A 25,171-nucleotide genomic window follows, 5' to 3' on the forward strand; every position below is an offset into this window, starting at 1 on the left:
GCACCTGTTTGAATTTGTTATCAGTATAAAAGACACCTGTCCACAACCTCAAACAGTCACACTCCAAACTCCACTATGGTGAAGACCAAAGAGCTGTCAAAGGACACCAGAAACAAAATTGTAGACATGCACCAGGCTGAGAAGACTGAATCTGCAATAGGCAAGCAACTTGGTGTTAAGAAATCAACTGTGGGAGCAATAATTAGAAAATGGAAGACATACAAGACCACTGATAATCTCCCTCGATCTGGGGCTCCACGCAAGATCTCACCCCGTAGGGTCAAAATGATCACAAGAACGGTCAGCAAAAATCCCAGAACCACACGGAGGGACCTACTGAATGACCTGCAGAGAGCTGGGACCAATGTAACAAAGGCTACCATCAGTAACACACTATGCCACTAGGGACTCAGATCCTGCAGTGCCAGACGTGTCCCCCTGCTTAAGCCAGTACATGTCTGGGCCCCTCTGAAGTTTGCTAGAGAGCATTTGGATGATCCAGAAGAGGATTGGGAGAATGTCATATGGTCAGATGAAACCAAAGTAGAACTGTTTGGTAGAAACACAACTCGTCATGTTTAGAGGAAAGCGAATGCTGAGTTGCAACAAAAGAACACCATACCTACTGGGGGTGGCAACATCATGCTTTGGGGCTGTTTCTCTGCAAAAGGGAACAGGACGACTGATCCATGTGCATGAAAGAATGAATGGGGCCATGTATCGTGAGATTTTGAGTGCAAACCTTCTCCCATCAGCAAGGGTATTAAAGATGAAACGTGGCTGGGTCTTTCAGCATGACAATGATCCCAAACACACCGCCCGGGCAATGAAGGAGAGGCTTCATAAGAAGCATTTCAAGGTCCTGGAGTGGCCTATCCAGTCTTCACATCTCAACCCCATAGAAAACCTTTGGAGGGAGTTGAAAGTCCGTGTTGCCCAGTGACAGCCCCAAAACATCACTGCTCTAGAGGAGATCTGCATGGAGGAATGGGCCAACATACCAGCAACAGTGTGTGACAACCTTGTGAAGACTTACAGAAAACGTTTGACCTCTGTCATTGCCAACAAAGGATATATAACAAAGTATTGAGATGAAAGTTTGATATGGACCAAATACTTCTTTTCCACCATAATTTGCAAATAAATTCTTTCAAAAATCAGACAATGTGATTGTCTGGATTTGTTTCCACATTTTGTCTCTCATAGTTGAGATATACCTATGATGACAATTACAGGCCTCTCTCAGCTTGCACAATTGGTGGCTGACTAAATACTTTTTTGCCCTACTGTGTATATTATATATTTTACAATGCTTTAATTTTTTTTCAGTCAGCATCAAATTTATTTATTATTTTTACAGTTTTATCCTTAGAATATTACGACGTTAACTTTCAACGTTGACATCTCCCTTTGAGACATGGAAAGAGACTGAGGATGGAGATTCCCCAGTCCCTTTATCAGCAGCCTCAGCTGTACTGAAGATGAATGAAGAGGAGACAGCAGCCCCTCCCCATTCATAAACTGCAGCATTGTAAACACAGTTCATTCTGAAAAGGAAGGAGCCGGTAAATGACATATGGAGGAGCACACAGAAGGGTAACAGAGGAGGACGAGGGGACCTAAAGAACATAGAGGGGAAAAGGATACAGGGGACACGTAGGAACAATCGGTGGGTGGGAGTTATAATCGCCAATCTCCCTGTGTGCTTCTCCTCCTCTCCCTCCTCTGAGGCTACTCCTGTAAATACTCGATGTCAGGACCGATACTAGTATCAGTATCGGGACAACCCTAGCAAAGGCCAAATAATATACACTGATTTGGGTTATTTTTTACCAAAGAAACGTAGCAGTATAATTTTTGGCCAACATTAATGAAGAAAAATTACTAATTTGCTAAAAAAAAAATTACAGAAACAAAAGAAAAACACAATTTTTTAAACAACATTTTCAGTCTTTTTTCCTTCAAAAACCCAGTGGCGATTAAATACCACCAAACGTAAGCTATATTTGTGTGAAAAAAAGGAAACAAAAATTCATATGGGTACAGTGTTGCATGACTGAGTAATTGTCATTAGTAAAGTCTTCTTCTTTAATTGTAACTACAGGTAAGCCTATTGTAAGGCTTACCTGTAGGTACTGTCAATATCTCCTAAACTTACACTGTTTACACCGTCGCCGACATCATTGACACACGTGCACTTTAGGAACCGCCTACTCGTGCCGTTTCTCCAGAGCCTGTGCCATGACGGTCATGGCCCCCTTGTGCATGCCTGGGAGTGATGTCATCGTGCCTCTGGCCAATAACAGCGCCAGAGCCCGTGAACCCAGAAGTAACTCCGGGAAAGATGTTGGCCGTGTCAGCAGTGTGCCAGTGCCACTTCAGGGCATCGTTCTAAGGCAAGTATTTCATAATGAGCTAGTAATGCACGCATACTAGCTCCTTATGCCTTTTTTTTGCAGTTTTTTTTTTCTGGAGGTTCACAATGTCTTTAAGCATGGCTGCCTCTGAATACCGGTTTCAGAATATTTGGATGTCACTAGTATACTGCTGTTCTCCTTGCTGGAAGCTCTGACATGAGGAAGCAAAGCCCTGTCTCTACCAAGTTAGCCATCGCCACACAGAGAGACAGTAAAGAACATGGGAAGGATCCGCTGCAAGGACACCACAGGCAATACTGGCGAGTAGTCCTTATTTATCCTCTGCCTTTGTTTGGGAACATTTTCCAGTTCTACATTAGGAATAATGCATCCTAAGTTAACAATTGAATACACTGGTTACCTTTTTTGCTTTTTCTAATAACTTTACAGTCATGTTTCCTGTACCTGGACCAACCTCAAGCACAACATCTGTGGGCCGTATTGCAGCCTGAAATTAAAATGTAAAAATATTTTTACATAAGTACCATTCATCTTAGACAGCTTCAAAACACAAACAGAAAGCAACAGAGTATGGAAGGCTGAACGTGACTAACCTTATCAATGATGCTGTTAACTATGAGAGGGTTCTTCAGAATATGTTGGCCAACACCAGTATTGAACATAACCCCTAAATGTAAAGAAACAAACACTGTTATAACATGAATTCATCAGTTTTCATTTTAAATCAAAAAAACATCTAATGTGAGAGTAAAAAGATGGCCTGCCACAGGTTATTAATAAAGATTCTTTTAAAATGCACTTACATAGTTACATAGTAGGGAGGTTGAAAAAAAAGACACAAGTCCATCAAGTCCAACCTACGAGTGTGATTATATGTCAGTATTACATTGTATATCCCTGTATGTTGTGGTCATTTAGGTAAAACTATCAATGCCCCTCGCTGAGACCACTGCCTGTGGAAGGGAATTCCACATTCTTAATGCTCTTACAGTAAATTAGTAGTTTAAGTTTAAACATCTTTTCTTCTAATTTTAATGAGTGGCCACGTGTCTTGTAGGGCTGCAACTAACGATTATTTTCATAATCGATTAGTTGGTCGATTATTGTTTCGATTAATCGATTAATCTGTTAATAACCTTAAAAAAAAAAAAAAAAAAGAAGAAAGTGGGTCAAATTGATGTTCATTTTCAACCACAGTGATGGGAAAATGTCGAAATAATAGAAAACTTCAAAGGCATTTTCACACATTGTATGTGGTTTTCGTTCAGATATTACACTCATTTTAAAAACAATTTCAAACAAAATTCTTTCATTCAGCGAATGTACAAAGATTTTTTGTCTGAATATTCTCATCCGAAAATTGATCTGTGTGACCAGCATAAGGCTCGGTGCACACCTATGCAGTTTGCTTTTGATCTGTTTCTGCAGATCTCGTAACACGTGGTGACGTCACAGCGGAACGCGTATGGGAGGGCACGCTGTGACGTCACCGCGTGTTACGAGAGGAGGACGGGCTCTCGTTTTTTCCGGCCGGCTTGATTTTACATGTGAAAAACGTTCGTTTTTATGTAAGTGTATTTCTATTAATTAAAAAAGCATTGAAGTTTTTTACACTATGGGAGGCTTCTTTTTCTTTTTATATTACGAACATGTACCTGGGTTACTTATGAGATTGTGGAGCGGCTACAGTGTATGGATCGTTCGTTCCTGAGGGATTAAGGATAAAGTGTTCGGTGGAAGCGAGGAGCTGCCGGTGACTTGGTACTTTAAACGCTCCTTGTGCTTTTACCATCTGGTAAGCGCACTGTTTTGTCGGTGGTGGGACACTTTAGCGATAAGGAAGTGTGGAATCACTGTGGTGCGATCGTTTTCTTTTCTTGGATAACAAAGTTTTCATGGACTTTTCTTCATAAATTGTTCCTTTGATTTTTTATATTTTTTTGATTTATATATTATTTGGCGCAGCTCTTTTGTTCTTTTTTCTACGTTTAGTAACATAATGGGGTTAAAAAAACGTAAATGAGCCCTTTATAGTAGAAAAAGCAGATAATCATTACTGTAAGGGGTTCATTTTTTTACTGTAGAACAGTGAAAGTAATATTTACAGTAGCGATAATTTGCTCTTTTTGTATTATAAAGGGCTCATTTTAGTTTTTTTTAACCCATTACGTTACTGCCAGATTAATCGATTATGAAAAAAGTAATCGATTAATTTCATAATCGATTCGTTGTTTCAGCCCTAGTGTCTTGTTACACTCCCTTTTGAGAAAAAGTTTTATCCCTAATGTGGGGGTCACCAGTATGGTATTTGTATATTGAAATTAGGGGTGCAACGGATCAAAAAACTCACGGATCGGATCGTTCCTTGGATCAGAGTGACGGATCGGATCATTTTTCGGATCAGCAAATAATAATTTAATTAGCAAAAACCTGTGAAAATTCCACCACCATATAGTGCCCACTGTAATATCCACAATCTCCCCCACTGTAATATTGGCTGAGTATGGCTGGGTACGGCTGAGCATGGCTGGGCACGGCTGATTATCGCAGAGTATTGGCTGGCAGGGTATGGCTAGGGTATTGCAGGGTATTGGGGTATTGCAGAGTATTGGCAGGGTATGGAGGGATGGCTGCTTCCATCTCAGGATCTCTCCCCTCCACTGTACAGGTTAGTACAGAGAGGGGAGAGAGGAACCGGCGTCATGACATGACCCCCGGAGCGATCAGTGTAAACAGCCTGGGTGTAGAAAGATGGCTGCCGCTTCGGAGCTAGGCCGAAGCCGCAGCCTTTCCTAAGGCCGAGACCGCGGAGCGCGGCATGTGCCGATCCGAGCGGGGTGACCCGTTCGGATCACGGATCAGTGACGATCCGTTGCACCCCTAATTGAAATCATATCCCCTCTCAAGCGTCTCTTCTCCAGAAAGAATAAGTTCAGTGGCCGCAACCTTTCCTCATAACTAATATCATGCAGACCCTTTATTAGCTTTGTTGCCCTTCTTTGTACTCGCTCCATTTCCAGTACATCCTTCCTGAGAACTGGTGCCCAGAACTGGACAGCATACCCCAGGGGCAGCCAGACCAGAGTCTTGTGGAGCGGGAGAATTATAGATTGCATTCACATTTTTGCCACCCAAATGCATTATTTTACATGTTTCTACATTTGCCATGTATTTGCCCACCCCATTAATTTGTTCAGATCTTTTTGCAAGGTTTCCACATCCGCGGAGACGTTTTTGCCCTGTTTAGCTTAGTATCGTCCGCAAATACAGAGATTGAACTGTTTACCCCATCCTCCTGGTCGTTTATGAACAAATTAAATAGGATTGGTCCCAGCACAGAACCCTGGGGGACCCCACTACCCACCCCTGACCATTCCGAGTACTCCCCATTTATCACCACCCTCTGAACTCGCCCTTGTAGCCAGATTTCAATCCATGTACTCACCCTATGGTCCATGCCAACGAACCGTAAATGTTTATGGGGAACTGTGTCAAATGCTTTTGCAAAATCCAGATACACCACATCTACGGGCCTTCCTTTATCTAGCTGGCAACTCACCTCCTCATAGATGGTTAAAAGATTGGTTTAGCAAGAACTATTCTTCACAAATCCATGCTGATTACTGCTAATGATACCGTTCTCATTACTAAAATCTTGTATATAGTCCCTTATCATCCCCTCCAAGAGTTTACATACTATTGATGTTAGGCTAACTGGTCTGTAATTCCCAGGGATCTATATTGGGCCCTTTTTAAATATTGGTGCTACATTTGCTTTTCTCCAATCAGCTTCAACTGGAACAATAGATTTGGTTAAATTAAACCTATTAGAGGCAATATCAGTAGGTTTCTAAAAATGCTAGCTCTTAAATACTGTAGATGTGTTATTGCAAGAGAGATGGCGCAGACCCTGGGGGGCGCGGCGGGGCGCAGACCCTGGGGGACGCAGATACTTCCTGTGACACCAATAGAAGAGCAGAAGAAGTTGTTGTCACTAAGAAAGTGACAGAGAACAATGACATCCTGGTCATCGGAGAGATTTACAATGATTTCCCATGCAGACCGGAAGTGAGGAGAAATCTCCACCATGCCACACATCACCAATAACCTGACAGAGGACCCAGCCCTCTCCATACTAATGGATGCCAAGTAATCGGATATACAGGGAGCTGAGCCCTCCGCCTATCACTCACCCTGACTCCGGACCTCCCGGTGTGTCCGGCTCTTCTTCTCCGCTCTCACTTTCGGCATGATGACGCCTCACCCTCCCGGACCGATCACCGACAACGTGCCACCAGCCTGAGAGGCGCACTCATGTGACGTCACTACCAGCGCCAGAGTAGGAGCATGCCGGGATTGGTAGTCCTTTACTTCCAGAGAAGATTGTATCGGAGAAGCTGGTTAGGTGAGTGCAGAGTGTTAGAGGGAGCAATGTCTGCATGGAGCAGGGCAGGGACAGGGCAAGGGCAGGGGCAGGCCTGGGGGGAGGGGGTAAAGAGAGACAGGGGCAAGGAGTGACCAACATAGAGCCCAACCAGGCCATGTGTCCAATCCATGTGTCCCTACACTGCCCCCCATCCCTGTGTGCACTCCATGTGTCCCTACACTGCCCTCCCATCCCTGTGTGCACTCCATGTGTCCCTACACTGCCCTCCCATCCCTGTGTGCACTCCATGTGTCCCTACACTGCCCTCCCATCCCTGTGTGCACTCCATGTGTCCCTACACTGCCCTCCCATCCCTGTGTGCACTCCATGTGTCACTACACTACCCCCCCATCCCTGTGTGCACTCCATGTGTCCCTACACTACCCCCCCATCCCTGTGTGCACTCCATGTGTCCCTACACTACCCCCCCATCCCTGTGTGCACTCCATGTGTCCCTACACTACCCCCCCATCCCTGTGTGCACTCCATGTGTCCCTACACTACCCCCCCATCCCTGTGTGCACTCCATGTGTCCCTACACTACCCCCCCATCCCTGTGTGCACTCCATGTGTCCCTACACTACCCCCCCATCCCTGTGTGCACTCCATGTGTCCCTACACTACACCCCCATCCCTGTGTGCACTCCATGTGTCCCTACACTACCCCCCCATCCCTGTGTGCACTCCATGTGTCCCTACACTACCCCCCCCATCCCTGTGTGCACTCCATGTGTCCCTACACTACCCCCCATCCCTGTGTGCCCTCCATGTGTCCCTACACTACCCCCCATCCCTGTGTGCCCTCCATGTGTCCCTACACTACCCCCCCATCCCTGTGCGCACTCCATGTGTCCCTACACTGCCCCCCCATCCCTGTGTGCCCCCCCCCATCCCTGTGTGCACTCCATGTGTCCCTACACTGCCCCCCATCCCTGTGTGCACTCCATGTGTCCCTACACTGCCCCCCCATCCCTGTGTGCACTCCATGTGTCCCTACACTGCCCCCCCATCCCTGTGTGCACTCCATGTGTCCCTACACTGCCCCCCCATCCCTGTGTGCACTCCATGTGTCCCTACACTGCCCCCCCATCCCTGTGTGCACTCCATGTGTCCCTACACTGCCCCCCCATCCCTGTGTGCACTCCATGTGTCCCTACACTGCCCCTCCATCCCTGTGTCCCTACACTGCCCCCCTCCATCCCTGTGTACACTCCCTGTGTCCCTACACTGCCCCCCTCCATCCCTGTGTACACTCCCTGTGTCCCTATACTGCCCCCCGCCATCCCTGTGTACACTCCCTGTGTCCCTACACTGCCCCCCGCCATCCCTGTGTACACTCCCTGTGTCCCTACACTGCCCCCCTCCATCCCTGTGTACACTCCCTGTGTCCCTATACTGCCCCCCGCCATCCCTGTGTACACTCCCTGTGTCCCTACACTGCCCCCCTCCATCCCTGTGTACACTCCCTGTGTCCCTATACTGCCCCCCGCCATCCCTGTGTACACTCCCTGTGTCCCTACACTGCCCCCCGCCATCCCTGTGTACACTCCCTGTGTCCCTACACTGCCCCCCGCCATCCCTGTGTACACTCCCTGTGTCCCTACACTGCCCCCCGCCATCCCTGTGTACACTCCCTGTGTCCCTACACTGCCCCCCGCCATCCCTGTGTACACTCCCTGTGTCCCTACACTGCCCCCCGCCATCCCTGTGTACACTCCCTGTGTCCCTACACTGCCCCCCGCCATCCCTGTGTACACTCCCTGTGTCCCTACACTGCCCCCCTCCATCCCTGTGTACACTCCATGTGTCCCTACACTGCCCCCCCCATCCATGTGTGTGTCCTTACACTGCCACTCCCCATCCCCGTGTACACTCCATGTGTCCCTACACTGCCCCCCATCCCTGTGTACACTCAAAAAACATCTAAAGATCAAGATCTAAAAAAAAAAAAAAAACCTTTTTATCTTTTGCTTTTAAAGGTAAAGAAGAGATTTGGGGTCTTTTTGGCCCCAGATTACTCCAAAAAGGTAACCTGCCATCCTTATTTATATTACAAGCAATGTTTACATTCCTTGAAATAGGAATAAAAGTGATAAAAAAAAAATAAAGGGACAGTGTAAAAATAAAGAACACTTAAAGCGCCCCCATCCCTCCATGCTCAGAAGTGCATGCATATATAAACTGTGTTCACACCACACGTGAGGTATCGCCTCGATTGCTAGAGTGAGAGGAATAATTCTATCACTAGACCTCCTCTGTAACTCTAAACAGGTAACCTGTAAAGGCATTTAAAACATCACCTAAGGAGGTTTCCTTTTGAGGCGGATGGAGCATTGGTGTGGAATAAAAGACCGAAAATTGATGCCGCCTTTTCCCAAGTGTCTAGACAGACTGATCTAGCATTTGAGGACATGGGCATACTTAAAGATGCCATGGACAAAAGAGCAGATGCACTGTTAAAGAGAGCCTGGGACTCTAATCTAAAGCCAGCGATGGCCGATACAGTGTAGCCAGAAACATGGAATGCTAGCTGGAACAACTTAAAGGTCATGTGGTAGCAGGCACCTCTGGGAAAGATTTGCTAGAGTCCTTCCCTACCCTTTTAAGTCAAATACATGGCAGAAGCCCCGGTGGAAAACATCATAATGTCGGCCAGGTCTTCACCCCTAGTTAATTCAGCCAGGAGGGCTGTTTGGCTTAAGACCTGGTCAGGGGACTCTGCTTCAAAGGTAAAGTTGTGCAGGGTTCCTTTTACAGGAGATCTGATGTTTGGACCAGAATTAGAGACCGTCCTTGATAGAACGGTGGATAAAAGGAAAGCTTTGCTGCAGAAAAAGAAAGTGGTGCAGCAAAGGAAGAATTTTCGTCCTTTTCAGCAAGCCCAATCATCTACCAGTAGGCGGGAGGCTGCAGGCCTTCCTGCCAGGTTGGGAAAAAGCAACAAAAAGCCAGTTTGTTCTGAATCTAATCGGTCAAGGATATCAGCTAGAATTTTCAGACACCCCCAAGCCGGTTTTACATTACAAACCTTCCGAGGGATCAGGAAAAAGCCCTGGCAATGATGTCTCTTCTGAGAGAACTGATGCAACAGGGTGTTATCTCCCAAGTCCAAAGGACCAAGAAAGAAGGGGTTTTTACTCCCACATTTTCATGATCAAGAAACAATCTGGGAAATGTTGTCTGGTTCAGAATCTTCAGGATAAGAATCAATCTATAAAGTATAAAAGGTTCCGGATAGACATGATTTTCTTTGTGAAAAATGTACCTACCCCCAACTGTTACATGGCATCCATCAACCTGATGGATGCTTATCTTCATATACCAATTATAGCTATATCGAAGAAGTTCCTGCGACTAGCAGTCAATTTGGGGGGGGGGGGGGGAGAGATTTGGCACCTTCAGTTAAGTTCAAACTGGGAACAAGGGCAAAAAAGATCACTTTGGTGTTGGAGTGACCAAGAGGACTCCCCTGGACTTATCCAGTAACGCAGAGAGTAAAGACGGATGCCAGTGCATTGGGGTGGGGAGCTCACCTCGAAGAGCAGACCACACAGGGAGTTTGGTCCAAGCCAGAGGCAAGAAGGTCCTCAAATTGGAAGGAGTTAAAGGCTATCAATCTAAGCCTCCTATTCTTCCAGCAGGCCCTAAAAGAACAGTATGTACAGGTGTTGTCAGACAACATGACAGTATTATACCTAACAAAGCACAAGGAGAAAGACCCTGATGGAAGTAGCTCATCAAATACTGAGTTGGGCAAAGGACAATTTGGCCTTGCTGTCCGGAGTCCATCTGAAAGGCACGGAAAACACCCTAGCAGGCCTTCTCAGCAGAAGGGGGAAGTAAGAGAGGCGGTATGGTCATTAAACCAAGATTTATTCGAGATGATCACTGAGAGTTGGGACCTTCCTCAGGTGGACCTCTTTGCAAACCAAATAAATACAAAAACATCAGCCGCCTTCTCTCTCTATAGACAAGAACAAGCGATTGGAGTGGACGCATTGGCTCAAAAATTAGACTAGCACCCCCGCCCTGTTTCAGCTAATACCAAGAGTGTTGACAAAGTTCAGAAGAGTCCACAGATCTGATCCTAATTGCTCCCTATTGGCCAAAGAGACCCTCGTTCTCAACCCTATTGAATCTCTTAGCAAAACCTCCCTTAAGATTACCAATCAGGGATGACTTTCTGTCAGGGTCAGATTCTCCATCCAGATCCAGCGTACCTCAATCCAACAGCCTGGTTTCTAAAGAAGAAATTCTAAGGATAAGGGGGCTATCAGAAAAACTTATCAACACCCTTCTAGCAAGTAGGAAGAAGATCATCACGGCTATTTACTGCAAAGTCTGGAAGTATTACAATACCTTGTCTTCCAAGAACTTTAATTCACTTAGCATTATTTCAGTTTTAGAATTTCTCCAGGAAGGAATGGAGAAAGGGTTAGCAGCAAGTACTCTCAAGATGCAGGTAGCTGCATTATCAGTTTCTTTGGAAAAAAAACATGTCAAGGGAGCCCTTATATATATATATATATATATATATATATATATATATATATATATATATATATATATATATATATATATATATATATATATATATATATATATATATCATTTTTTTTTTTTAAGGCTATGAAAAAAAATTAGGCCTAGGCCGCTTATTAATTTCCCAAGTGGGATTTATCTTTGGTTCTTCAGGGACTTACTAATTCACCCTTCGAACCTCTAGAAGAGGCATCTTTAAGATTCCTAACACTCAAAACAATTCTCCTGCTTGCAATGGCATCTTCAATTAGGATCAGTGAAATACAGGCATTATCAATCAAGGAGCCCTGTATGAGACGTGTCCTGGACAGGATAGCGCTGAGGACAGATCCAGCCTTCCTAGCTAAGGTGTCTTTGCTTTTTCGCTGCACACAGATCATACTCCCTACTTTATGTCCCATGCCCTCTTAGTCAGAAGAAGCCTTCCATACTCTGGACATCAGAAGTTAATGCCTAAAGTATTAGAAAGTAACAAAGAATCTCAGAAAGTCCTCTTCGCTTTTTGTCCTAATGGAAGGAAGTCACAAAGGGGATAAAGCTTCCAAAAGTACCCTAGGAAGATGGTTAAAACAGGCTATTAAAGAAGTGTACCTGTCCTTGGGCCTGTTAGGAGGTGGAGCTATGCTCTCTCCAAGGTGCTGTCCTGATAGGCTTGTAGAAATACCATCACCGTTAAGTCTAAAGCTGGCCATACACCTATAGATTATCTGCAGATTTTCTATGGTTAGATGGAAAAAGTGGGAGATTCCTCCATCCACACAGTTTAGCGAACATGGGGAAATCTGTTGCACTTTTTCCATCTAACCATAGAAAATCTGCAGATAATCTATAGGTGTATGGCCAGCTTTACTAAAGTTTTTTTTTTTTTTTCCCCCCAAAATATTGCGTTTGAAAAACTACTGTGCAAATACCGTGTGACATAAAAAAAATTGCAACAATCGCAATTTTATTCTATAGGGTCTCTGCTAAAAAAAAATATATTTAATGTTTGGGGGTTAATATTGAAAATACTGATTTAAACTTGTAAACAGTGCCAGGAAAGGCCTGGTCTTCAAGTGTTTAAAGGGATAGTTCACCTTTACCACAAAACTGCCTATGCAGATAAGGGGCATCTGTAGATGACAACAAACTGTGCAGCTCTGTCTAAAGTTGAATAAAGCCTTTGCTTCAGGTGTAGGCCATTTACATACCATATGAAGCCTGACTGGAATACTCCCAGGACGTTGCTAAGTGAGGCCTAGTTGTCACAGCTCGCCTCCACCATCACAGGAGTGAGCTCCCCCAATGCTGAGCTCAGAGCTACTGCATCAGGGGAGAGAGAGTATGTGAGGGAGTTTGAATCAGAGAGCTCACTGCTGTGATGGTGGATAAGGATGAGCTCAGGCATGTTCACTAACTGCACGTGCAGAGCTCGCCAGGTAGCCGGAGCGCTAATCACAGGCAGTGGGACATTGTCCCGATGCTTGGCTGCAGAGATTGGGAAATGTCTTACTGCCTGTGATTAGCGCTGTGCAGACTTCCTGGCAGGCTCTGCACTGCTGTTTGCGAACACGCTTGAGCTCATCCTTAATGGTGGAGGTGAGCGGTGATGACTAGGCCTCACTTAGTAACGTCCTGGGAGTATTCCAGTCAGGCTTCATAAGGTATGTAAATGGTCTACACCTATAGTTGAGGGTATTATTCATCTTTAGTTAGAGCTGCACAGTTTGCTTTAATCTACAAACATCCCTTACCTGCACAGGCAGTTTTTTTGTAAATGTGAACTATCCTTTTAATGGTCCATTTTCATAGTGAAAAGTAACATTACAGCGCAAATAAACATAAAAAAAAAATGAAATCAATCCATCAATATAGTGCATATACAAATACAAAAGTCTATAAGTGAAAAAAGAAAACAGGTGAATTGTCAAGAAGAGTCCGCTTGTGCAGTGTGTCTTCAATCAACAAAACAGGTGCTGATGTGATCCCTTCACCAAAGAGCAAGATTGACTCTCACCTCAAATAATGGACCCCTGATAAATCAGACAGGTCAAAAATGCATGTTCCCATCAAGGGTTAATCACAGCAATCAGCAAACGTAACGGAAGTGCTCCAAAGATAAATCCCTTTTCATGTCCTCAAACCAATATGATTCCACATAGAAGCATAAAAAACAAAATCTAGTGCTCTCCGTTTGTAACGAATTTATTAAAAAAGAAGCAGGAATAAAAATGGTACACTCACATTTTTATGCACTGATCTCCAGTGCTGAGTAATGGGCATAAACACAGATACAATCCAGCATCCATGCACGGATCAGTGTAACAGCTTGCGCATGACGTTACGGCTTAGGTCACGTGGTCCGTACGTGTTGCGTCCCCGAAAGTAGGCGGGACTTCATCAGCGGCGACGTCGTGACGTCGGGCAACCGCTTTTAAGCTAGCACACTGATAATTGGCCAATAAGAAAGAACATTGTGCGCAAGTCAGCTACCCAGGGACAGACACATCAAGCGTGACCCCGGAAGCCAGATCCACGCACAATGAATTTCAAGAGAGAGAGGAAATATAAAATAACAAGAAAAACCTTATGTTGGAAAAAACCAGAGGGGCACACATGGATCGTGATATTCAGTAGTGATAAACATACACTACACCAGCTGCCCTCAAATGGAGCGATTTAAATACAAAAAATAGCAAAAATTATATATATAATAATTAAGAAATGTTTCTAAAAATATTATATTACTACAAACATTTTCCAACATAAGGTTTTTCTTGTTGTTTTATATTTCCTCTCTCTCTTGAAATTCATTGTGCGTGGATCTGGCTTCCGGGGTCACGCTTGATGTGTCTGTCCCTGGGTAGCTGACTTGCGCACAATTTTCTTTCTTATTGGCCAATTATCAGTGTGCTAGCTTAAAAGCGGTTGCCCGACGTCACGCCGTCGCCGCTGATGAAGTCCCGCCTACTTTCGGGGACGCAACGCGTACGGACCACGTGACCTAAGCCGTGACGTCATCCGCAAGCTGTTACAATCCAGCATCCATGCACGGATCAGTGTATCTGTGTTTATGCCCATTACTCGGCACTGGAGATCAGTGCATAAAAATGTGAGTGTACCATTTTTATTCCTGCTTCTTTTTTAATAAATTCGTTACAAACGGAGAGCACTAGATTTTGTTTTTTATGCTTCTATGTGGAATCATATTGGTTTGAGGACATGAAAAGGGATTTATCTTTGGAGCACTTCCGTTACGTTTGCTGATTGCTGTGATTAACCCTTGATGGGAACATGCATTTTTGACCTGTCTGATTTATCAGGGGTCCATTATTTGAGGTGAGAGTCAATCTTGCTCTTTGGTGAAGGGATCACATCAGCACCTGTTTTGTTGATTGAAGACACACTGCACAAGCGGACTCTTCTTGACAATTCACCTGTTTTCTTTTTTCACTTATAGACTTTTGTATTTGTATATGCACTATATTGATGGATTGATTTCATTTTTTTTTATGTTTATTTGCGCTGTAATGTTACTTTTTTACTTTGTAGTGTGGGATTTGGTATTTTGACCTATAGTATTCTAGCTGCAATAATATATTTTTTTTCACTATTTTATATTTATTTTATTGTGTTCAGTGCTGATTGATTTTCTTTTTAACATTTTCATAGTGAAGCTGATCAGGCTGTTTGCTGATGTGATTTTTGTATTATTTTGTGCAGGTTCCCTATGGATCTGAACAGTGCCAGCACCGTTGTGTTGCAGGTCTTAACACAAGCAGCTAGCCAAGATTCCGCGGTACTGAAACCGGCTGAAGAGCAACTCAAGCAGTGGGAGACACAGCCTGGCTTTTACAGTGTCCTGCTGGTGAGACCTTCCTTACATATTATCCTTAGAATACATAAAGACTGGTGCAGACAGATTTTTCCAAGAGTGTCTTGCATGCATTTTAAAAGTAGTGCACTGTGTGTAGCTAGAACCTTTAGGGCCTCGGTGCAAGAAACCATGAAGGACCTTCCCCCTCCCCCCCCAACTTGGGCCCTTAACTTTGAGACTGGTGGTGCAGCACCAGGGCCCGGTCATAAGTGCAACCTTTGTGACCCTTGTAGTTCTGCCACTGATGTCAGTAGTTTCATTTTACTTTCATTTATTTTTTTCAATTTATACATTTATTTTTTAATTTTTTTATTATAATTAAAAAAAATATATATATTTTTTTGATCCCCATTGGAGGGCGTTGGTGAGATATCAGAGGTCTAAACAAGCCTCTGATTTTTCCCCTTTGAGAAAGCGATAGGAGATTGAGGATACAGCCCTGTGCAGAATGAATGGACAGGAACAGCTCTTTTACAGAGCTTTCTGTTCATTCGTGAACTGAAGCATAGTGAACACAGTTTACTATGTTTCAGCTATGAATGAAAAGACTCAGTGATCAGTATGGATCACTGACTCTCCATTCAGAAAAGGAAGTAATTTACCAGCCCCTGCCCCGCTTTCCATCCTGACAGATCCCCTGCAGCATGAGGGGGATGAGGGAGGAGGGAGCCAGAAGAGTACACGGGGGGGGCAGCAGAAAGAAGCTAAATAGGAGGAATGGTAGGGGCAGCTGTATATAGAGAAACTGATCTCTCCATTTTCCTCCTGTAGCTGCCAAATGCCTGCCTCTCCTCCTCTCCCTCCAGCAGGAAAATGGAGAGATCAGTTCCTCTATATGCAGCTGCCCCTCTGCTCCTCCTATAAAGGCGTACAGGAGGGCCGGGTCACAGTTGTGACCCCTGTAGGTATGTGCTCGGTGTGTCCAAAATTCGTGTACCTGTCTAGAACTTGTACTTGAATTTGGCACACACTGCAGCACTTTTAGAATGCGCACAAGACCCTTTAGCAAAATCTGTTTGCCCCAGAATCTCTCTCTGTACACCAAAAGAGAATTGGTCTTAATTTAACTCCACTTTCTTAAGATACGAACTGCCTGTATTTTATTTAGATTTTGATGTATTCAGTCCGCCACAATGTAAAAGTGGAGTATTTAAGAACTGCCTGAATTTGTAGCACCAGTCGCTGTAAAAACCAAAAGTGCCACATATGCTTCATGAGTTTGGCACAATGCATTAATAGGAGGGATTAATGCCAGAAAAGTGATGCAGCAGCTTTATTGAATTCCCCCCTATTTGTTTGGTTTTCTGAACATGCCAGCTCTGACATAGTGATCACATGCGAGTCAAAGGCTGTAGGGTTCATCTGCAGTGCAATATCTTTAGGTTGGTTGTAGCCACCGGGACTGTGTATAAATCTGCCTGTCGGGTGGAAGCATTCGTTTGCATTGCGCTACCACCCGATTACTTTCACACACCCCCGGCAATGGCGCCCCCCCCCCCCCCCATGTATCCTGGGCTCTGCTTGCCCATCTATGGGCCCAGGACCAACATAGCAGGTGACTATGCTCCCTTTTTGTTGCTGACCCAATAATCGACGTGTTTGACATCACTTCCTGGGCCGACTTTCAGTGTCCTCGCCCAGCATGGCTGGGAAAGAATATAATGCAATGCGATCTGCTATTCATTACATTCAGTGTAACACAAGGGAGACCTCCAAGGACCCTGGATGTTTCATTAAAGAGAACCTGTCACCATAAAATCATCACATAGGGGACTTTTGGTACCCTATATAATGAAAAAAAAAATCAAGTAAAAAATAAAAATAAAAAAATCATAATAATTTGAAATGATAAAAAATGACAATTACACCCAAGCACACAACACCCCCACCCCCTACATACACACACTACGAACATAAACGCACATGTTGGGCGCTCTTACGCAGGAAAGCGTTGAATGCGATACACATGTTGCATATTGATGTGCAGGCTGGAGTAAGAGCAATATTTCTAGCACCACACCTCTTCCGTAATGCTAAACTGATGACCTATAAGTGTCACCTATGGAAAATATAGGGTACTGAAGTTTTTTGACATTTCACGGGGGCATGCAAACTTAAGGTGTGACATGTTGGGTATCTATCTATTCGATGCAACTTTGTTTTTTATATTTTACAAAAAAATTGGGTTATTCCGTTTTGTGTGTCCTAAAATTAATTTTAGTGTATATTTTACAGAAATTTTGCATTTCCTAGACCTTTGCGCTAATATTGTTTCACATAAAAATTGGAACTACCACTATTTTATTCTCTAAGATGTCTGCTTTCAGAAAATATATACTGATTTGGGGTTTTGTATAATCTTCAGGACTAAAATTATTTTTTAAACGCGTGCAAAAAAACCCACAAACGGCTCTGGCAGTGAAAGGGTTAAACACCAGCCACCTCTAGCTCACCTAATAAATAATTGTATGCCGTGTTTCCAGTTGCACACTGCAACAGAACTGAGATGTGTGATGGGCTATGGTAAAATGCAGACGTGTAGCATTTTACCACAGTACACCCAAGTGTCCTACAGTACAGTACAGAGCACCGTGCTGCTCTTCAAAAGACATAAATAAAGTGCGCGTGAAATGTGCATCGCACTGTCCCCTCTCCACAGTGCACTGCAATTAAAACTAACAGCTTCCTGCATGCTAAAATTGTGCATTTGGGCTAGGTTCACACTGTAGTGTGTGTTTGCTGGTGCAGAACAACATGTAAGCCCAGGTTCACATTGGTGCGATTAGACATGTCAAATTGGTGGCAATGGCACCATCCTAATCGGTGTGACGCTGCATTTGCGATGCCGCACCAATTTCAAAAAGTAGTTTCTGCACCTTTTTTTTTTTTTTTTTTTGCGATTTTTTTTTTTTCAGGGTGCAATCTCCATTGACATCTATGTCTGTGAAATCACAGCTGAAATTGGCACTGACATGCAGGAGGGAAATTGTGCGAGTTCATTCCTGCAGCTCAGTGTGAAACTGGGTTAAATCACAATCGTCCAATGGTTCATGGCTGGGACCTGCTAATCGGCACTGTCCAATCACCACAAACAAACGCAGGGCTCTGTACAGAGTGAACAGTTTCTCTGTTTCTTACACCTGTAAAGCAGGGATAAGAACCAAAGGGATAAGTTCACAGCACAGCTAGAGAACTGACCATGCTGTGTTCTCCTGCTTAGTGTGGTCAGTTTTTAATAGGAAAGCAAGGGGGCTGGCAAGAACACCAGGAATTTCACATAAAGGAAGCAATACAAAGAACAGGACAATTTCTCATACTAGTACATGTCAGGCACATAGCAATATGTGTTGGGGTAACAAACGCTTTAACCCCTTTCCAGCCAGCATCATCAGTACAGTTGACAGTGTATAGTATTATCACTGATCGCTGCATTAGTGTCACTGGTGATGTCCGTGTCAATCAGTTCCCACCCAGCATCAGTTAGTGTCTGATAGTCCGCTGCATCACAGTCCCACTATGTCACTCATTACCAGCATTGCTAGTATAAAATAAATACAAATTCTAGTGTGTATATATACCATGGTTTGTAGGCACTATAACTTTCACGCAAACCAATCAATATACCTTTTTTTGGGATATTTTTATTTCTTTCTTACCCAAAACGTGTAGCAGAATACATTGTGGCCTAAATTTATGAAGAGATTCGATTATTTTTCTTTTTTTGGATATGCCTTCTATCAGAAAGTAGAAAATAATGTATTTTTTTTTTCTAAAACTTTGTTTTGTTTATACAATAGAAAAAACCCAGTGGTGATCAAATGCCACTAAAAGAAATCTATATTTGTGTGAAAAAATGTTTATAAATTTAATTTTGGTTCAGTGTTGCATGACCGTGCAATTACCAGTAAAAGTAGTGCAGTGCTAATAAGTAAAAAACCTTCCAATGCTGAGGTGGTTAACAAGAATTTGACATGGATGGATGAGTGGATGATGTTTAATTCGTTAACCGCTTCCTGACCGCCTCACGCCTATGTATGTCAGCAGGACACGTACAACCAGAATCGCGTACCTGTACTTTGCCCTTTAAGAGGCGATGGGGGCGCGCGTGCCCTCGGGAAGCTCCGTGATCGCCTCACGGAGAGGAAGAACGGGGAGATGCTAAAGTAAACAAGCATCTCTCTGTTCTGCCTAGCAACAGTGACACTGATCTCTGCTCCCCGTGATTGAAGCAGAGATCAGTGCTGTGTAAAACAAAGCCACGCTCCCCAGTTAGCAATATGCCCCTAGGATACACTTAACCCCTACACTGCCACCTAGTGGTTAACCTCTTTACTGCCAGTGTCATTTAAACAGGAATCATTTCTTTTGTATAGCACTGATTGCTGTATAAATGAAAATGGTCCCAAAAATGTCCGCTGTGTCTGCCATAATTTCGCAGTCACGATAAAAATCACTGATCACCGCCATTAAAAAAATAAAAAATGTATAAAAATGCCATAAAACTATCCCTTATTTTGTAAATGCTATAACTTTTGCGCAAACCAATCAATAATCGCTTATTGCGATTTTTTTATTTTATTTATTTATTTATTTTTTATTACCAAAAATATGTAGAAGAATACATATCGGCCTAAACTGAGGTGTTTTATATATTTTTGGGCGATATTTATTATAGAAAGACCAAGGGGTAGTTACGGCGCTCTCCTGTGCTAATGCAATAAATCGCTTACTACTCATAAATAGAAAATCACATAAATAAAAAAATCGCATGCTGTCTGAGTTACCAATAAGGTAAGGTGATATTTATTATAGCAAAAAGTAAAAAATAATGGGTTTTTTTTATTTTTTTTTTCTCAAAATTGTCGCTCTATTTTTGTTTTATAGCACAAAAAATAAAAACCGCAGGGGTGATCAAATGCCACCAAAAGAAAGCTCTATTTGTGGGGGAAAAAAAAGGATGTCAATTTTGTTTGGGAGCCGCGTTGCAGGACCGTGCAATTGTCAGTTAAAGCGACACAGTGCCGAATCTCAAAAAGTGCTCTGGTCAGGAAGGGGGTAAATTCTTCCGGGGCTGAAGTGGTTAAGGATCTGACTGATAAAAGGTTGGAACATTGCTGAAGGCATCATTTTCTGTGGCTGGTGCTGTTATGTCTCAATACCGTGAAAAGGCCTGGTCCTCTAAGCCAGCAAACTCGGGTTCTGAGCCTCTCTATCAATGAAAAGCATTCCCACGCCAGGTGGAAGGACATTTGCCGGAATTTGCAGATTTGTGGCAGGGGGAAATTGAGGACGATTGGGTTCATTGTACAATTATTTTGCTCGTGGTTACAAGCTGGAGTTCCAGGATTTTCCTCCTCCGCATTTTATGCTTTCAAATGTTTCTATGAATCTTCAAGAAAGATTGTTGCTATTGCAGGCACTTGATCACCTGCTTTTACAGGGAGTGATCATCCCAGTTCCAGAACACAAGATTCCTTGGATTTTATTCAGACTTTTTTATGGTTCCAAAGCCATGTGTGGCCAATTTTTTGACCTGAAGTATTCTAAGCCCTTGTACACACAGTCGGACATTCCAACCACAAAATCCGTCTGATTTTTTCCGAAACTGGTGTTGCATACACACGGTCGGACAAAGTTGTCGGAAAATCCGATCATTGGGAACGTGATGGCGTTCGTTCGTTACGACGGGACTACGTTGAGGCTAGTAGCCAATAGCTTTGGTCTCGTAATTTTGATCTGATCATGCGTGGCACTTTGTCCGATCGGAATTCTCTACAAACGATCAGACAAAGTCTGATCGGATCATGTTGTCGGAAAATGTTATATCCAGCTCTCAAACTTTGTTGGTTGGACATTCTGATGGAAAAAGTCAGATGGAGCCCACACACGGTCGGATTACCTGACAACATGGTCCGATTGGACATTTTCCGTCTGAATTTCCAACCGTGTGTACAAGGGCTAACAATTTTCTCTAGGTGCCGAAGTTTCAAATGGAGTTGGTGCCCACTGGTGTGGCCTTGCTCAGACCAGGAGTCTTCCTGGCATCAGTGGACATAAAGGATGCATACCTGTATGTCTCGATTTTTCCTCTTCATCATCAGAGTTGTTTTTTGCGGTTTGCAATAGAAGACTGAAATTTTCTGTTTGTGGCTTTACCATTTGGTCAGTCCACGCGCCCCCCATTATGCACAAAAGTCGTTTTTAAGACCCCTTTCATACTGAGGCACTTTTTGGCGTTCTAGCGCTAAAAATAGCGCCTGAAAAGTTCTGGGTCACTTTTCAGTGCAGGAGACTTGATCTCCACACAAAAAGGCCATCAATTTTCTAGAAATGTGGGGAATATGCCTGCCTCTTCTGCACTGGTCAGATCAGGGGCAGGGTGCTCCGGTGAGGGTCCAGTCAGACTGTGCCATGGCCGTGGCGTGTATCAATCATCAGCCTGTGAACACAATAACTCGCTTTTAGCCACATTTCGTTTTTAATGGAGATACATTTTTGACTGTTTGCAATGAAAAAAAACGCTTCTAAACGTGGCATGTAAATGTGGCACAACAGACATTTTTAAACGTCCGTTATTATCTGTCAAGTTGAATCGTTCAGGAGAGGCTTCAAAACGTTCCATCCATGTACATGAAACCTTAAGCCTGGTACACACGATGAGATTTTCAGACGAATGATCGTCCATTTATTTTTTTTTTTTGCATGATAATCTCAGATCGAATCTAATGAGTTTACTAAAGTCACAAATTCTTGTACGACAGAATAAAAATTCAGAAGTGTTGAATTGAAGTATTGAATTTTCAAACGACAGCTATACCGATTAAACGAAAATCGTATGATCTCGCATAGTAGGGAAAAACATTTTCGTACATATCTGATCAAATTATATAGGATGAACTGTCCTGATAAACTCTGTACTAACGATCAGATTATCTCACGATTGTTCCCAAATTTTTTTATTTTTTTTTGTACTATTTTCTGATAGAGTGTACTGGGCTTTAGATGTCACTGCTATGTTTATAAGGTGATATCTGGGATTAAAAATGCATTCTGTGGATTTCTATCATCTGTGACTCTTGAGAAATACATTTTAAACGTTTTTGAGCCTGAAGTTGAGATTGAGATTACATTTCAGTGAGGTCTCAACCTTTTAGGATCTTTCTGACTTATTGGTCCTTACTCCGACTTACAGGGCAATAGTCCTGATGGCTACCTCCCCGTGTTCTTGTTGTAATGCACTCTGTTCATAGCCCAAAGCTTATATTCTTTGTATAGTTCTGTTGCTGTCCATGTGTTCACCTGTTGCCCTATGGAAGCCTTAACCAGTTTTACCAAGCTCTTCTTCTTTTTGGTGATTTTCCCCCTCCCCCTCCCGTTTTATGTACAAATTCTTGTATGATTCAGAACATGCTAGAATTGTTTGCTGCTCTGTACAGTACTCATTTACTTTTTGCCTTTTTCAAAATACTAATAAAAAACAATTGAAACAGAAGTAAAGCTTGAATTTTTTTCTGTGAATCTATACTTGCCTCTGCTTTTTTATTTATTAATCGATGTCACTGATATCTGAAATAAATTAGTTTTACATTTGATGCTCTGTCATCCATTAAGCCCATAAAGATAAACCGCTCCAGTTTACAATATTTTTTTTTTGTTTATCTCTTGCGCGTTCTCTTTTGTCGTTGAGATTTCTGCCTTTCACTTGACTTTCACAGAGCCACATTTGGTTCATTTATCTTATTTGGAATTGACAGCCCTTTCTTCTCCTGTCAGCTCAATTGTTGCATTCTATCTGTGTCTAAGTGACATATTGTAACATTTCCTGTCCTTATTTTTTTCATTTGCATTCTTGTAAACTCCCCTTTTTGTTGTGTGTGTTTGTTTGTTTGTTTTGTTTTACATATTTTTGTCAGGAGCATCCTCTTCTAACTTGTGTTTAAATTTATTTTGAATGCAGCGTTAGAAAAGTTTTAGGCTCGGTTCACACAGGGGCGGCACGACTTGCAGCGCCGCGACCTGCACACGATCAGCGGCGACTTGCAAAACGACTTCTGTATAGAAGTCAATGCAAGTCGACAGAAGTTGCCCCAAAGTAGTACAGGAACCTTTTTTCTAAGTCGAAGCGACTTGAGTCGCTCCTATTAGAACGGTTCCATAGTACAGAACAGAGCGCGACTTGTCAGGCGGCGAAGTCGCCTGGACAAGTCGCCCCTGTGTGAACCGAGCCATTAGGCCAAATGACAAGTTTACCAATTTTTATTTTTTCATGTTACTACTCATTGCCTTTAGCAATGATAATATAGTTCTAGTCACAGCATACTCTTATTTTATAATATCAACATTGTAATAACAATACAAACAATAGTTATTTTTGACAATCAAATATAAGCTTACTTTAAAAATCCCTTTTCGTGTTGTAAGTTCTAGCTGTCTGCTGGCCATTTCTTTCTACAACTTCTATTCCACCACATCTAGGAATTGGGAAGTTGCAATATAAATAAATGTTTGCTTTGGGTTTATAGTGTTGCTAAACCCACAACAGTAAAATCATTCTGTATATGCAGTAAAGTATGCTTGTTATACTCACTGCGGAATGTAAGATGTTCATCCTCTGTGTGACGAACGCGAGTGTCCAGATCTCTGCCCTCCTCACTAACTTGCGACGAAGGACCGGCCAACCTCACACCACACTGTCACTTGCGTAACAATGCAAAACTCAGCTCCGCCCAGCAGAAAGATTTTCCAGCTTGCGGGGCCACAATCTAGGTGCCAGCAACCTAAGAGCGATTTGTCACTGGGCTAATTATGCAATTAACCCTTTAACTGCCACCACCCCCGTTTTAAGCCGACCGAGCCGGGCGAGACTCGTAATTTTAGCAATATCAATTATGATTTCAGAATAAGCGTGTGCAGAACACACTGCCAACACAGGCAGGTCTGCTCAGAGGCCTTACTCTAAAACGGTAGCACTCTTCAAGAGGCAGGTTTGTTTATAGCTTGCATTAAGAGCTTTAGAGACCAGGTTAACACTTTGCAAGATGAGGGTTTATTATGAAAAGGTCAAAGTTGGTGGAAATAAAACCTTTACAGAAAAAAGATGTTTCAAAGAGATCCAGACAGTATACAGCCACAAAGAAATAAGGTAGAATTAGGGAGGAAGAATACTTGCAATTAATGTCCGATGGTTGATCAGAGTTCGATCGATAAGCTGGGTAATCGGTTCTCAAACTTGGCAGATGTTCCTGCTTGCATCGTAAAAGGAGAACTGATCATTGTCTTGGCAGCTCCTCTTTTCTGTCAGATCAAAGGGGTGTTGACGGCGACCAGTGACCAATCATCTGGTCATCTTGTTTAGGGGTTTGTTGCTAGGTGTCTACACTCAGCAGATAGCTGCCATAACCCTGGTATTTTATTAAATGGTGGGCGGTCTGCTTTAGGATAAAAGTGATCTCCATGGCGGATTCGCCGCAAGAACACTTTTATCTGCAGTGGTAATGATGCCCCCCCCTCCGCGTCCCGGTCGTCCCTGGCGCTTATTGGATTCATCGATAGCGGCGGAGACAATCCAGAGCTGTCCTCTAAGAGGCAGAAAGTCATGTGAGGAAATGATGGCCCCCATTTGACTCAATGCTGTTGGATGGTGGGAGCAACGTCACATGTCACTTCCGCCCAAGGGCCATTTTTTTTAACTGTAAATGTGAGATCTCTTTGATCCCAGATCTCAGGTTAAAGAGGTCCTGTCGTGCTTTTTTTCTATTACAAGGGATTTGCATTTCTTGTAATAGGAATAAAAGTGATCCAAAAAATGTTTTTTTTAAAGCTCTCCCGCAGAAGCAAACGCATACGTAAGTCGCGCCTGCATATGTAAACAGTGTTCAAACCATACATGTGAGGTATCGCCACGATCACTAGAGCAAGAGCAATAATTCTAGAAAAAGACCTCTTTAACTCAACTAGTAACCTGCTGAA

At 43.2% G+C, this 25,171-nt stretch overlaps 2 protein-coding genes across 2 annotated transcripts in view; one reads left to right on the forward strand and one right to left on the reverse strand.

Moving 5' to 3' along the window:
• The window catches only part of DIMT1 (DIM1 rRNA methyltransferase and ribosome maturation factor), a 31,669-nt gene extending 24,959 nt beyond the window's left edge, over window positions 1–6,710 (reverse strand). Inside the window, exons 1-3 of the mRNA XM_077462619.1 lie at window positions 6,572–6,710; window positions 2,972–3,045; window positions 2,779–2,865 (exon numbers count right to left, since the gene is read on the reverse strand). Of these exons, the coding sequence (XP_077318745.1) occupies window positions 2,779–2,865; window positions 2,972–3,045; window positions 6,572–6,629 (219 nt within the window). The 5' untranslated portion in view covers window positions 6,630–6,710. The remainder of the gene's footprint in view (window positions 1–2,778; window positions 2,866–2,971; window positions 3,046–6,571) is intronic.
• The window catches only part of IPO11 (importin 11), a 703,238-nt gene continuing 684,715 nt past the window's right edge, over window positions 6,649–25,171 (forward strand). The window contains exons 1-2 of the mRNA XM_077462617.1: window positions 6,649–6,783; window positions 15,049–15,193. Coding sequence (XP_077318743.1) covers window positions 15,056–15,193 — 138 coding nt within the window. The 5' untranslated portion in view covers window positions 6,649–6,783; window positions 15,049–15,055. The remainder of the gene's footprint in view (window positions 6,784–15,048; window positions 15,194–25,171) is intronic.

The sequence above is a fragment of the Lithobates pipiens genome, unplaced genomic scaffold, assembly GCF_037356315.1.
Source record: "Lithobates pipiens isolate NorthernLeopardFrog02 unplaced genomic scaffold, aLitPip1_a1.2 Scaffold_3, whole genome shotgun sequence".
Lineage (NCBI taxonomy): Eukaryota > Metazoa > Chordata > Amphibia > Anura > Ranidae > Lithobates > Lithobates pipiens.